We start from the raw sequence: 14,055 nt of genomic DNA, 5'->3' as shown, positions 1-14,055 counted from the left end.
GATGAGGTGTGTGTGTGCGTATGACAGTTCTTACGCAATAGAAAAATTTAAGCAAATTTCGCATACAGTGGGAAAATACTCGTAATTGATAAGCGCCATAAGAACAACAATGCTATGATACGAATAGTCGGCGGCAGCTGTAAGGCCAAAATGCTGCCGCAGGCCAAACGGCAAACAATCTGCATTGTTGCTCACAGTGCAATATTTCCCCAACATATTTAAATTTTTTGGCTTGAGCGCAAACCTCAAAATGAGTCAGTCGCGTGGCGTTGTTGCAGTCAAAGCTTTGTGTTGCAGCACCACTGCATGCCAGCGCGTACTTCTGTGGCGACAGAGGCTGCGCTGCGCTGTCATAAGCATGCTGCTGTCAAATTGTGATCGTCTGAGTGGGTGAGCGGGGGGCGCTGTCTGTCATTGGCCCACTCGTCTGATGGCGCTGCTGCTACGGCTGCTGCTGTTGCTACGGCTGCTAAACGGCGTGCGTTTTTTCTTGCATTGCTTTTCCCCGCTCTGCATTCGCAGTCGGCGTCGATGCCGCTGCCGCTGCCTCTGCCTCTCTGTCACTGACCACAGTCAACGGCATATCGACAGTCGTCGTCTCTTTCTGTCTGTCTGCATGTGTGGTGCGGGTGTGTGTGTGCTGCTTGGCGCTTTGCGTGCGGCTTTTTGGAATTGCATTTAACACGAATGAAAATGCAAAAAAAACAAAAAAAAAAGATTAATGATTGATGTCCGTGGCCAGCATACCCATTATGCATTAGCCATTGGCCTCAGCCAGCGCCAGATCTGTCCGGTTCGGATCTCTGGAACGTTCTTGGCCCGTACTTTGAACATCATCCATCCCATCTTATCATGGGAATTTAAATAACTAAATACCCCCACAATAAAAGTAATGCTGCTGATTACGCGCAAAACGGGGCCAAGAGATTATGCGTGGAGAGTGGAATGTCCGTGTCCGCGTCCGCGTCGCCCCCACTGGAACACAAATTACCCGCAAAAGTGATGTACTAAAACCACACCGTTCGCACCTGTAGTGCGGTTGATGGCTGGGGGCACCGCTCTATCCGCGGTCTAGCACTCGTGGAACATGCAAATTAAATTAAACCTGTATGTAGATGGCTTTTCAATCGGCTCTCCCAGTTGGACAAACCTTCGCTTATCACTTGAGGCAGCTCCAAATGTAAAGCACTTTCCATGGGCACCCCGCTGGGGGCGCTATGTGGTGTGTGGGTGTGGAACGTGTGTGCGCTCGACATATGTTACACTCTGCCTGTCGTCGCTTATCAACGCTTACAGCAACAGCAACAGCAACAGCACAATGGGCCACCACCACCACCACAGGCACCACCACGTTGAGTTGGCGACAAAGAGCCTCACCCACAGTTGGCACAGTTTTCGGGGGCTTGGTCGGGTTGGGGCGCTCGCTCGGGGGGTGGGGACTGGGGACTGGGGACTGTGGAGCCGTTCAAATGGCATCCCATAAAAACGTTGTACAAAAATTAACATAGCCATAAAAGCTAAATTCGCCAGGCGGGGGCTACAAGGGAACAGAACCCACCTTTGGGTACGTTTAAATGTACGTGTAAATGTGTGCATGGGTGTGTGTGTGTGTGTGTGTGCGGGTCTCAAAGGAACTTTAATTGCTAAAGAAGAGGCAGGGAGAGGCAGGTAGGGGCAGGGAGGGGCAGGCAAGGAAAGATTCCTTATCAATTGGAACTGGCCAAATTCAAACGCATTCCAAGACTCATTAACATTAACATTACAAAAAGCAAAGCAAATTGAAAGAGAAAGAGCGGCATAAACAGAAACGAAAGCAAAAAAATATTACGAACAAATTAGGAACCGAAGCTTTGATACCCCTTCGAAGAAATCGCAATGAAAATATCTAATATCGCATAAAGGACATGGAAACAGGATTCACAGGATAATTTATATATGTATTGGGGGGGGGGATGCTGCCCTCTCCGCGCTGCCAACGTCATCATGCCCGTTCCAAGGGTATGGTGAAATTGTTGCGACTTAATTTCTGTTACACATTCCGTAATGGAAATATTTTATGCTCTCCACGAGTATGTGTGTGTCGCCACGAGAGGAAAGGGACACGGGGATGGGAACAAGGACGTGCTGGGGAAAATACCACAAAAAAGGAATAGCAAAAACAATGGACAACATTTTTCACGGTCTGTGGTTGGGCCCGTCCTGGAGAGGCAGCGGACAGGAGGAGCGCGTTGGGTCAATGGCTAATGGCCCACCTACAGGCCCATTATTGGCGGCCCATGGCGTGGGAGCTCCTGTTTTATGGCCCGACATTTAATGCCCAGCATCTGAGGCCGAATGCGAATCCGAGACCGAGATTCGAGCAGTGGCGCACAGGAGGAGGACAAGTGCAGGCGAATGAAGAGCTAACTCACAGCGGATTCGCCTTGCGGCGGGTTTAATGCCCGCTTAACCCACTTTGCCGGCTCCGACTCGGGTTCGGGCTCGGGCTGCCTGGCAACTGAAGAATGTGCAACTTTAAAGCTGCTCCTCAAAAAGCGCGCTCATAAATCACAGGAGATGCGCCGGATGCTCTGGGACACAACCTTTGTCCGCTAATGAAGCCCCAATGAGCCCCAAAGAGAAAGTTTTGCCTTTTGTTTGCCTGCTTTTGGGCGCTCGCTATCGCGGAGCGTTGGCCCGGCCGCTTATCAGCTATCACCATTGACTGACTGCTAATTAGCCAATTGTCTGATAGCCAGCAAAGCGATGGCTCATAAAGAGGGTGCAGGGTGCAAGTGTCTCGCAGTGGAACCAGGAAATGGATCTTCGCCGGAACGGGAGCGTACGTGAGCGCACTGCACGGCAGGATTGGCATTGGCTGGCTGCTGGGGGCACGCAGCAAATTGGTTTCGCCACAAAGTTTGGCTCAGCGGTTGCTGGGGGGAGCTGCCTCCCGACACTGCCCGAAAGATAAACTTAAGTACAGCGCATTTAAATGCAATTTGTGACAGTTTTCCTTTCGTGCGACTTTCAGTTGACACGCACACAGCGGGAGGAGCTGGAGGAGGAGGAGGCGTGGCAGCATGCAGCGACCCGCATTGCACGAAAGTCATGGCATGCCCTGTTCAAAGGAATTTCCCCATAATATCGCGCAGAGATATTCCTAGCGAAGGCGAGGGCGAAGCTTTCCATTCCAGCTGAGAGCGAGACACGATATGTCTTTGAATAATTGAGTTTATTCTGTGAATATTCTTCACTGCACTCACTGCACCCCCTGCCTCACAATTCGGAAGGAGAGGAACGCTCAAAGCGGATGAGCGGATCCGATAGCCGATAAACTTTTCGGCACTTCAGGGCCGGCATGGGGCCCGGGGAAAAGGGAAGAAAAGTTGGAAACTTCTTTGACGAGTATCTCAGCCGAAGATAAGGGTGACGCTCCACTCCTCCTGGCTGAGGACGTGCGTCGTAAATTATGAGGAGGAGGGAGGAAGGGTGGGAGGGAGGCAGGGAGGCCTTTTAAATTGATTTTATAATAATGAATGAGGCAAACGCCTGACGCGCATCAATTCTGACAGTTGTCGCTCCAAGCGGGGCTCCTCCCTCCCCTCCAATGCTGAATGACTAATGACAGGGTCTGCCCGCCCCTTTGTTTACTTCGGCGCTTGGGCTTCCGTTCTTTATTGGGTCTACGTCTGTTCACAAGAAGCTGATGTGGTAGGCTCCTCTGGCGAAGGGCTGGGAGCTGCGCGTCTCCAGGAAGTAGATACCGGGGGTGGGTGCCCACTGGCTCCCTTGTCCCATCTTGAGGGACGTCCAGCGGCAGCTTTCCACGCTCATTGTCTCCAAAGAGCCGCAGAGGGCGCTGACAAAGTCGTTCTCCGGGGACCACATCTCTGCGAGCAGCTCGAAGGATCGCTCATGCGAGCAGGAGTCCTCAACACAGCCTGGCTGCGTCCCGCCTCCATTGGGGTAGTAGTCCACATGGCCCAGGCGCTCAAGGGTGCCCAGGCCGCCGCCATTGGTGTGCACAACCTCCACGAACTGCGCATCGGAGGGGGAAAGCAGATGCTCCAGCGAGCCCTCAGTGGGGTCCAGGGCGGTGAGGTGCGGGAATCGCTGGCCCAGATCGGCCTGGACCTTGGCAGCCACGGCACCCGCCAGATGGGCACCTTCCGCGAAGCCGACGAGCAGGATCCGCTCCAGCGGGACATCGAAGTTGCGGCTCAGCAGCTCGATCAGTTGGCTCACGCTCTCGGCGATGGCAGTCTCATCAGTGGTCTCCGCCAGATCCACGGTGATCACATTGCACTCGCGCTGCTCCAGTTGGGCGGCCACCACGGCCGAGTGCTCCGGCGCGGAGCTGTTGCCCAGCCAGCGGGGAATGGATAGCCTGAAAGCGGGAGGGGGAGGGAGAGGCTTCGTCTCAGAGAGAGGCTTCGACTAGCAGTCGTCCTTGAGGACTCACACAGTGGGATGGGCGGCATAGAAGGAGCTGCGCACCAGCGACTCCACCTCCGGTTGGAGGGCTTGCGGGCTCTCCCGGATGCGGCGCGTGAAGAGAAGGAAGCCGGGCTCCCCCTTGGCTGAGTAGCGGAGGAAGTATTTCATTATTCGCGACCTTGGATCGGGGCGCACACTCACCCGCGGCTGCTGAGCCAAGGGCTAAGGCAAGCAGTAGAAACGCTCTCGTCTGCATTCTGTAATCGACTGATCGGGAGACCCCTTGTTCTCGACATTCCGCGGAATCGATCGCAGTTATGCTCGATAAGATTGCGGGACCGTTCCGTTTTATGGCCAGTGATATCTATTGATAAGTGCGGCTTCCACCGGCCCATCGATCGGTGAAGTGGCTATCGACGATCGCTTACGGAATGAATGACTTCAGCCATCCACTTGGCCCCTGATTTTCACACGTTCCGCCGCAGCGGTTCCTACGGTTCGTATTTCTCTCACGCGAAAATTGCTGTTTATGGCACTTGTAGATTGTCCGATTAATCAGCAGCTGCAGCGTTGCATAGCAAGTGTCAGCCCAGCCCTCCCCTGCCCGGCTCCCTCTCCCACCGACTGCATTTGCATTTGCATGGGGTATGGCGCATGGGGCATGGAGAATGGGGCAGGGTACGGCTAACAAATTGCACTTAATTGCCTGACAGCTCCAACTTCCAGTCAAGAGTCGAGCGACGTTGGCATTCCGCTTGCAACATCACTCGCACCCTCCGGCCACCTGCCACCTGCCTCCTGCCACCATGCGACGCCCCCCCTCAATGTCAGATGGCGAAACAATGAAACATCTGCCAGCACTCGACTCCCGCCTTCGAGCTGACGAATTAAACCGCTCGGAATGCTGCAGTTTGGGTCTGCTCCGTCCCTAGGCCAGCGGCTGGCTGCCAGGGGAGTCACAGCCATAGCCGTAATCCAACTACTCATGCGGCTCCGCCGGGTGCGTCCTTGGTCCTGCTTCTGGCTGAAGGTATTCGGACAAACTGGAGCGGAAAGAAGAACGTTTGCCCCCCGTCCCCTAGCCATCCGACCGCCATTGCAGAATGCGGATAAATTGCTTGCGAAATTGTTGTGTCAAGTGCAGGCGCAGAGGACGCGACTCCATGTGGCACAACAATTAACCAAAGATCCAAGAACTCTTCGCTCCGGCTCAATGGGCACGTCACGAGCTTACGCTAGATTTATGACCAAAGACGCGTTATTAAACGATGCCAGCGGCAACGCCGCGGCGGCCCATTCATGGCAGTGTTGTAATGCGGCAGGACACAGTGGGAGTGGGAGTGGCGGTGGGCGGAGGGTCGTACTAAGCCACTTGTATTAGCATAAACGGAGCGGGAGACGGCACGCGGCGCGTGTAATAAGCCAAGTGAGGGGATGCCATGAGGGGCATCCCCGCACCGCAGTTGGGGTCAAAAGCGAATGAAAGGAAAGTCAATATGCCAGGACGGCTAACTTTCAAGTGGTTTCAGGAGGGGACTCCAAGGGGTACGAGTTGCTGCTAGAGTCAATATAATAAATTACTGTGAAAGCTGCAAGAAGTTGCACAGGTCCTGCCAATACTCGTATCGACTCGAGCAGCATCCGCAGCCCTCGCAGCACTCCTGCCTGCCGCCCCCGCTCACACAATGGGGTGTTCGAGAGGGGGCCAAAAGGGCGTGCGAAAGAAGCAATCAGCCGAGATGGTGGAGTGGCAAGGGGGAGCGGGTGTGGGGCCAGACAAAAGGCAAACAAAGACGTTTCAACGGGGCAGGAGGAGGCGAGTTGTCTATCAGCAAGTTTCCATGCAGCATCCCTGGGAAAATCACACTTGATGCGTCGCCATTTCTCATAAAAATTTCATTACATCGCCAGAAATGTGTGGCAGTTTAATATCAGCAAAGGTTGCCCACATTACTCTGCTTGAGTGGTGCACCAAGTTAAAGACACATCCTGCCCCATAAAGCAGGAGACATGCCTGATCAGGCCTTTTCACGCCCAGAAACCAGTGATACATGGCCCTTGGATATCCTTGGATGGCTTTAAGAGCTTCACCACTCCAGCACTCCAGCAACGGGTACCCATATGACACTTGCTTCGTGTAAGTTGTAATACATGAAGATCTAAAACGTTTTTAATACAAAATGATTTGGGGAGAAGCAAGACATGGCATGGCTTTTAAATACTTTAAATAGTCCAGAAAGTGACTCTTTACATCTCAAAACCGAGTGTGAACGCTGTGAGACGCGGCAAGGGTCGCGGATCTACATATGCTTATACGCAATACTTAACCGATTATCGGGTGTAAGCATAAGAAGATCCTTTGATCTATGATCGACTTCAAGTCCCTTGAAGCGTAGTATGGAGGATTAGTAGCATCTCCATTCGATTGCTTGACTTTCCCAGGCTCTGGCTTAAGTAAGTCTCATCGTGGCTCTGTAGAAACAATTGTGGAACGTAAGAGGAATCTTTGGCGTCATTAGGGCAGCCATCTTTGATTAAGCCCCCGCTAAAGTTAGTACGTGTGTGTGAGAGTGGGTGTGTGGGTGTGTGGGAGTGTGGGTGTGCCAGCGCATAAATCAGAGGCAGTCCTGCATGGCGGTGCGTGCGACCATGTCCTTGTCCGTATGTTGTTACAGGACTCGAGCATAAACGACTTTGTGATTAAAGAGCTCTCACTTACTGTACTACACAGAAAACAGGAAACGGGCAACGAAGGACACAGAGGACGCAGGGGACGCAGAGGACACAGAGGGGACTGAAGAGAGCTGGCCAAGTCGAGAACGTAATTAACAAGGAGTAGAGTCGTGTCTAAAGGAAACAGCGGAGGGGGCCAGGACATGCAAAATGAACGAAAATGTTGCATCTTCATAAAGAAAAACTTGCTGCCAAGGACCCTGAACCCTCATCAGCGAAGCGAAACGATTCCATTTGAATTAAGCGTCACCCAGAGAGGAGCAGTTCCCCCCGCGTAATGTACACGCCCCCCGGCCCCGCTCCACACGGTAACCACCACTCAAGACAGCTGCCACTGCCACTGCCACTGCCACTGCTCCTGATCCTGCTCTGTCTCCTGCCGGCCAATGGGGAAGTGTTCACGCTGGGCTACCTCACGGGATCGCAACGGCGGCCGGGCAACCTGGACTACCATCGACCCGGTCTGACCATCTCGGGCGCCATCTCGCTGGCCGTGGAGCAGGTGAACGCGGGCCGGCTGGGCGCCCTGGGCCACTCGCTGGAGTTTGTCGTGGCCGAGACCTTCGGCGATGAGGTGGCCAGCATCCGGCAGACGGCAGCGCTGTGGACGCAGCAGGTGGCCGCTTACATTGGGCCGCAGGAGACGTGCGTGCACGAGGGGCGCATGGCGGCGGCCTTCAACCTGCCGATGATATCCTACGTGAGTAGCACCTGGCCGCTGCCCAGTTGCAAGCAGCGCCTAATCCTGTGTATTCCCCCACAGTACTGCACCCATCGCGATCCCTCGAACAAGGGGGACTTTCCGACGTTCGCTAGGACCCGGCCCCCGGACACGCAGATATCCAAGTCGGTGGTGGCCTTGCTGCTGGCCTTCAACTGGACGCAGGTGAGCTTCCTCTACCTGGACGATGCCAGCGGCCAGTACCAGCCCGTGGCGGAGACCATCTTGAGCACGCTGAGTGCGGCCGGCGTCAGCATTCGGGACGTCCGCACCTGGAACACCATATACCATCACGGGTTCATGGCCAATCCCTTTGAGGCGCTCGTGGAGCAGACCCATGTCAACACGCGCAGTGAGTAGAGGAGTGGAGGAGTCTCTTTAAGCCTAATCCGAATCCCTTCCCTTTCCAAAGTCTACCTCATTCTGGGGCACTACTACGAGCACGTCGGCCTAATGGTCTCGCTCCAGAGGAGGGGACTGCTCTCCGCAGGCGATTACTTCGTGGTGGGCATCGACATCGAGCAGTACGAGCCGGCCAAGCCCGAGAAGTATCTGCGCGGCCTGCTGCTGGAGGAGGTGGAGCCGCTGGCCGTGCAGGCGTTCCAGTCCTATCTGGGCATCGTGCCCACAGCGCCCGTCTCCTTCGCCACGTTCGCCCAGGAGGTTGGTGAATGACAGGCCCTGACAGTGATGTGATTGATGCGCTGCATCCGCTCTGATCTCATCTCATAATTGTCGGCACTTTCGCCACATTGAGCACACATTCTGACCCGACCCCCATTTCTTTTTCTGGCTGTTTCTAGGTCAACAAATACATGGAGCGACCGCCATTCAATTTCCCCAATCCGCTGGGTCTTTTCGGGGGCACTAAGCAGGTTTGCCGCACGCATTAAGGGAAACCCAAGCCGTATCTCATTGCCACCATCTCCAACCATCCACAGATAAGCGCCGAGGCGGCCTATCTCTATGATGCCGTGCATCTGTACGCCAAGGCCCTGCTGGAAGTGCTGGAGTCGGGCGGCCGGCCCAAGAACGGCAGCGCCATTGTGTCGGCCATCAAGGGTTCGCGCTATCGCAGCGCCATGGGGTGAGTAGTCCAACCGCCACCACCCACCCCCAACCAGCTCCTGGATCGCCTACATTTCGCCTGAATCTTGAATCCCCAGCTACCACGTCTACATCGACGAGAACGGAGATGCGGCCGGCAACTACACAGTATTAGCCAGGGGAACGGCGAGGAACGGCCGCAACCAGACGGTGCTCGGACTCCGGCCCGTGGGCACCTTCGGACACAGGAACAGCAGCCTCAGCAGCATCAGCGAGGCGCTGCCCGTAAGTAATCCCCCCCTCCATCCACTCTATTTTGTCCGTCCTCTCTTGTACTTTTGCTCTCTTGTACTGCCCCCCAACACCCTTCTGCACTCATACCGCTTGGCCACGTCCAGCAGCAGGTAAGCGCGCTTTGGCTTGGTTCGACTTACCACAGACACACACACTTACACACCTGTTCTGTTTGTCCACGTTATTTGCTCCTAATCCTGCTCTGGTCTGTGTAACCCCTTCAGGATCTCAATCTGTTCAGCCCCATCGACTGGGTGGGCGGTGCGCGTCCGGCAGCTGCTCCACGCTGCGGCTTTGGCGGCGAGAAGTGTGTCAGTAAGTAGAGAGGGTCGACCTCTTCGGATAAATTGAGGTTTTTGTCGTCTCTTTGTGTGTTCACAGATTACACGGGCGAAATCTCTGCGGCCATTGCTGGGGGAGCGCTGCTGCTGCTGGGCGTGGTCTCGCTGGTCCTGTACCGGAACTGGCGCTACGAGCAGGAGCTGGACAGCCTGCTCTGGAAGATAGACTTTCGCGAGGTGCAGATGCACGAGAACGAGAGGGAGCAGCAGAGCCAGAAGCAGACGCGCGTAAGTCTCTGGCAGTGACAGCATTTAACTTAATGATGCAGTCGGGCAGACAGCCAGGAGGCCCCGGCATCGGCCCGGCACCGGCCCAGGCACCGGCCCCGGCACCGGACCCCCATTTGGTTGTGTTGTCTGCCTGTCAGCAGCAAGAGGGTATTATGTATGACTCTGTTGGGATCTTGAAAGTGTGGGCGTCAGAGGGGGCCTGGTCTAAGACTCTTCTCCTGCCTTTGCATGTCTGACAACAGCTTTTGCTAAATCACTTGCCGCGTCGTCTTCCTCCGCAGTCAACCCATCCGCTGATACGCACCAGCCAGGTCAGCCTCAGCTCCAATCCGGATGCCGACTTCCGCTACACGACCATTTTCACGCCCATCGGCCTCTACAAGGGCCAGCTGTACGCCATCAAGAAAGTGCGCAAGAAGAGCGTCGACATCACCCGCGAAATGAAGAAAGAACTGAAACTGGTGAGCCATTGACCTCCGCTCCGCTCCACCCCAGTCTTCGTCTCCGGATTCTGAATTTCTCTACATTCTCTTCCGCAGCTGCGCGACGCCCGCCACGACAACATCTGCGCCTTCATCGGCGCCTGCACGGATCCGCCCAACATCTGCATCATCAGCGAGTACTGCACCCGCGGCAGCCTTAAGGTCAGTCCGTCAGTCCGCACAGGGCCCCATTGAAACCCACCCTGAACCCAACTGATTTCCTTGCAGGACATTCTGGAGAACGAAGACGTCAAGCTGGACAACATGTTCATTGCCTCCATGGTGGCGGACATTATTCGCGTGAGTGCTGTAACATTATACTAATGGCCAACCATCCCCTAAACCCCCAACCCAACCCCCTGCTCGCTCTCCCCTCCTGCGCAGGGCGTCATCTATTTGCACGAGTCGCCCATACGCTTCCATGGAGCGCTGTGCACTTCCAACTGCCTGGTGGACTCGCGATGGGTGGTCAAGCTGACCGACTTCGGGCTGTTTGCCTTCAAGCAGGGCATCGAGGACAGTTCCATGGATGTGCAGCACATGTCGGCCAAGTGTCTGAGTGAGTGTATCCCTCCCCCTTTATGGTTTGTCGCTGCCCCCTAATGGACGTATTATTCTTTTGCAGAGCTGCTCTACCGCGCCCCGGAACTCCTCAGGCTGGGGCCCTCGTCACTGGTCATGGGCACCCAGCGCGGAGATTCCTATTCCTTTGGCATTCTGCTCTACGAGATGCATGTGCGGCGTGGACCTTTCGGGGAGACTGGCCTGACGGCCATGCAATGCCTGCAGAAGGTGCTCCAGCCGCAGGATCAGCTGAATCCCTACAGACCCTCCCTGCAGCCCCTGGAGACGGCGTTCGACTGCGTCAGCGAGTGCCTGCGGGAGTGCTGGTCGGAGAGGGCCGAGGATAGGCCGGATTTCAAGACAATCCGTGCCAAGCTTCGGCCCCTGCGCAAGGGGATGCGGCCGAACATCTTCGACAACATGATGGCCATGATGGAGAAGTACGCCAACAACCTGGAGGCCCTCGTGGACGATCGCACGGACCAGCTGCAGGAGGAGAAGAAGAAGACTGACGCACTGCTGCACGAGATGCTCCCGCGCTGCGTGGCCGACCAGCTGAAGAAGGGCCACAAGGTGGATCCCGAGCACTACGAGCAGGTCAGCATCTACTTTAGCGATATTGTCGGCTTCACGGCCATGTCCGCCGAGTGCACGCCCCTGCAGGTGGTGGACTTTCTGAACGATCTCTACACCTGCTTCGACTCGATCATCGGCCACTACGATGTCTACAAGGTGGAGACCATAGGCGATGCATACATGGTGGTGTCCGGCCTCCCACTCCGCAACGGGGATCTCCACGCGGCCGAGATAGCCACCATGTCGCTGCACTTGTTGAGTGCTGTTTCCGAGTTCAAGATCCGTCATCGGCCCACCAATCGTCTGCTGCTGCGTATCGGCATCCACTCGGGGCCTGTGTGTGCCGGCGTCGTGGGCCTGAAGATGCCGCGATACTGCCTCTTTGGCGACACCGTCAACACCGCCTCGCGCATGGAGTCCAGCGGCGTGCCCCTGAAGATCCACTGCAGCGGGCAGTGTCGACAGCTACTCGATCGCCTGGGGGGCTATCACTTCCAGGAGCGTGGTATGATCTCGATGAAGGGCAAGGGCGAGCAGCGCACGTACTGGCTGCTGGGGGAGGACGAGGAGGCGCGTACTCGCCGCACCTACGAACGGTCCCAGCGAAGGGGCTCGCGAGCCCTCAACAAGTTCATTCAGGGCACCATCAAGCAGGCCCAGGACCAGGCCAACGAGTACGGCATACGGTCCTCGCTGAAGCAGAAGAACCTGCCACGAAACTCGCTCACCCGATCCTCCAGCCTGGAGTCGCCCAAGAAGCTGCGGTTCGCTGCGGGCAGCCTCCTCGAACATCATCGCTATCACAGGTTGGCAGTTGACTTTTTGTGTCGCACGGGCAAGCAACTTATCTTTGCAACTATTTCAGTGACGAGGCCCTGCTCGAGGTGGATTCCTACACGGGGCTGCGCCGCTCCTCGGGGGGATCCACACACTCCCGCTACGAGGAGACGACGCTGTCGCTGACCTTGTCCTGCCAGAGCATCGAGGTGGTGAGCGTCCAGCAGAATCAGCGGCGTCCCTCCTCATATCCGACTGCCAACACTCCGCTGCTCCTGAACCATGTGGAGGTGTGAGCAGGCGAACAGGAGGCCGTCTAGTACTTATAGTATAACCCAACTACAGGGATCTTAGTGGAATTTGTGTTCAGTATGTTTAGCCAAGTATTTTGATCGCTTTTAGTGTTGTTAGGACCAGGCACAGACCCAGCACATCGCATCCCATCGAATTCCCGTTGGCATGTTCCGCTGGGTTTGTGCCGCGTCAAGTATGTAATTGTGGTATCTGTAGCATCAGCATATTGTGAGAGTGATTATAAATCTAGTCGTTGTCTAAACAAATCCAATCGCTAACCTTACCTAAACCGAATAGTCAATAACCTAATGGAATTTTTTTGTAGTTATTTATTTGGTTAACTTAATGGATGAATAAACTGGAGAAAGTACTCGTAAAGCTGTAAGGCCTATGGTGTCTTTTTATCGCCCTGGGCTGTCGCCGATTCCGTCTCAGGCTCAGCGACTTGATCGGCTGGATTACTGCCGCCAGCTCCGGCGGCAGATGCTTCGTTTCTGCCAAACAGGAACTCATTGTCGAAGCGTCCTATACTTCCGTTCGCTTTGTAGTAAAGCACGTTGGGCATTATTTCCTCGCCGCAACTAATACCTTCGGAAATTTCTTTGTGCAGTTTTTTAGGGTGTTGACCAGAGGACACAGGCTTTCGTTTGTCCACCGCAAACTGCAAGGTGTAGGCCACATTGGTCGGGACCGCTCCTTTGTCGGCATTCGCATCGAATGCTGGGATGCAGGCATCTGTGGGGCTCTTCTCGCCGCGGGAACTGTTGCCCTCGCAGATGTCGCGGTTCTGCAGGAGGGCCGTTGCTACCTTTAGGCGGTCCAGCTGCTCCAATGCCGAAGAAGGGAAGCGCTCCCTTAGCCGGCGTCGCTCCTCTGACAGCTTGAACTGCTCAAACTCCTGCAGCTGATTCTGGAAACCGGTGTTCGGATTGGCTACGGTGCGGCCCGCGCGCACCACCTTCAACGCCTCCTTCCAGTTGAGATGCGTGGACGTCATGATGTAGGCCACGGCCACGGTCACCGAGCGCGACATTCCCGCCAGGCAGTGGATGAGCACGTTGCCCTCCCGCAACCGGGCGGCGTGGATAAAATCATTGCAGACGGAGAAGTATTGGGCGAGGTTCTGGTCCGGCATGTCCGAGGCCATGACGCATAGGTAGTGTTTGTCCTGCAACGAATCGGAGAACAAAGTGACCAGGGGGTTCGCAGGGTGGGGGATCTCCCTGTACCAGCAGCAGACGCTTCGGACTGTCATGGACGGCAACAATGTGGGAGATTTGGAACCGCTCCAGTTGCGCGCGATCCTTGGAGTCGTGGTAGCTTCCCACATACAGGCCCGGCAACACCTGCGGCACGAAAAGGAGACGAATTAAACATCCGAGACCTGCCTGGCTTGGCTCACTGCACCTCTCCCATATGCCAGTTCATGGCCTGGTCAGAAATTGATAGAACTCTCTCCGTCATTGCTCTCTTTTTCAGATGTGCGGCATACTTAATTTTGATGTGTGTTTGCTTGTGTGTGTGTTTTGTTTACAAAGTTGCGATCGCCGGTTGCCTATCGAAAACTGCGATAGAT

The 14,055-nt window shown here is 55.4% G+C and overlaps 3 protein-coding genes across 3 annotated transcripts; 1 reads left to right on the top strand and 2 right to left on the bottom strand.

The window, feature by feature from the left end:
- Window positions 1-3,624: 3,624 nt before the first annotated feature.
- On the bottom strand, window positions 3,625-4,675 carry LOC6600498 (pancreatic lipase-related protein 3). The gene is made up of 3 exons (XM_002025569.2): window positions 4,621-4,675; window positions 4,445-4,562; window positions 3,625-4,369 (listed from the first exon to the last, which is right to left on the bottom strand). The coding sequence occupies exons 1-3, from the start codon at window positions 4,673-4,675 to the stop codon at window positions 3,676-3,678; spliced, it is 867 nt and encodes a 288-aa protein (XP_002025605.1). The 3' UTR covers window positions 3,625-3,675.
- Window positions 4,676-7,429: 2,754 nt separating this feature from the next.
- LOC6600497 (receptor-type guanylate cyclase Gyc76C) lies at window positions 7,430-12,492 on the top strand. Its single transcript, XM_026991841.1, has 12 exons — window positions 7,430-7,852; window positions 7,916-8,225; window positions 8,286-8,536; window positions 8,677-8,748; window positions 8,815-8,960; window positions 9,040-9,205; window positions 10,068-10,247; window positions 10,326-10,430; window positions 10,497-10,568; window positions 10,653-10,827; window positions 10,894-12,214; window positions 12,274-12,492. The coding sequence occupies exons 1-12, from the start codon at window positions 7,430-7,432 to the stop codon at window positions 12,479-12,481; spliced, it is 3,429 nt and encodes a 1,142-aa protein (XP_026847642.1). The 3' UTR covers window positions 12,482-12,492.
- Window positions 12,493-12,501: 9 nt separating this feature from the next.
- LOC6600496 (dual specificity protein phosphatase 22) lies at window positions 12,502-13,989 on the bottom strand. Its single transcript, XM_002025567.2, has 3 exons — window positions 13,887-13,989; window positions 13,709-13,825; window positions 12,502-13,647 (listed from the first exon to the last, which is right to left on the bottom strand). The coding sequence occupies exons 1-3, from the start codon at window positions 13,941-13,943 to the stop codon at window positions 12,868-12,870; spliced, it is 954 nt and encodes a 317-aa protein (XP_002025603.2). The 5' UTR covers window positions 13,944-13,989; the 3' UTR covers window positions 12,502-12,867.
- Between the last annotated feature and the right edge of the window lie 66 nt (window positions 13,990-14,055).

This window comes from Drosophila persimilis, unplaced genomic scaffold, assembly GCF_003286085.1.
Source record: "Drosophila persimilis strain 14011-0111.01,24,50 unplaced genomic scaffold, DperRS2 tig00000686-arrow-arrow-pilon, whole genome shotgun sequence".
NCBI lineage: Eukaryota > Metazoa > Arthropoda > Insecta > Diptera > Drosophilidae > Drosophila > Drosophila persimilis.
This window is presented reverse-complemented; position numbering and strand designations above follow the sequence as displayed.

Coding starts and splice junctions, on each gene's coding strand:
- LOC6600496 (XM_002025567.2), bottom strand. CDS start 13,943: ATGACGGAGAGAGTTCTATCAATTTCTGACCAGGCCATGAACTGGCAT. Junction 13,826..13,886: donor TGAACTGGCATATGGGAGAG/GTGCAGTGAGCC, acceptor TTCGTGCCGCAG/GTGTTGCCGGGCCTGTATGT. Junction 13,648..13,708: donor GTCCGAAGCGTCTGCTGCTG/GTACAGGGAGAT, acceptor GATTCGTTGCAG/GACAAACACTACCTATGCGT.
- LOC6600497 (XM_026991841.1), top strand. CDS start 7,430: ATGTACACGCCCCCCGGCCCCGCTCCACACGGTAACCACCACTCAAGA. Junction 9,206..10,067: donor GCATCAGCGAGGCGCTGCCC/GTAAGTAATCCC, acceptor CTTCCTCCGCAG/TCAACCCATCCGCTGATACG. Junction 10,431..10,496: donor GCACCCGCGGCAGCCTTAAG/GTCAGTCCGTCA, acceptor ATTTCCTTGCAG/GACATTCTGGAGAACGAAGA.
- LOC6600498 (XM_002025569.2), bottom strand. CDS start 4,675: ATGCAGACGAGAGCGTTTCTACTGCTTGCCTTAGCCCTTGGCTCAGCA. Junction 4,563..4,620: donor CCTTGGCTCAGCAGCCGCGG/GTGAGTGTGCGC, acceptor TCCGCTACTCAG/CCAAGGGGGAGCCCGGCTTC. Junction 4,370..4,444: donor TATGCCGCCCATCCCACTGT/GTGAGTCCTCAA, acceptor TCCCGCTTTCAG/GCTATCCATTCCCCGCTGGC.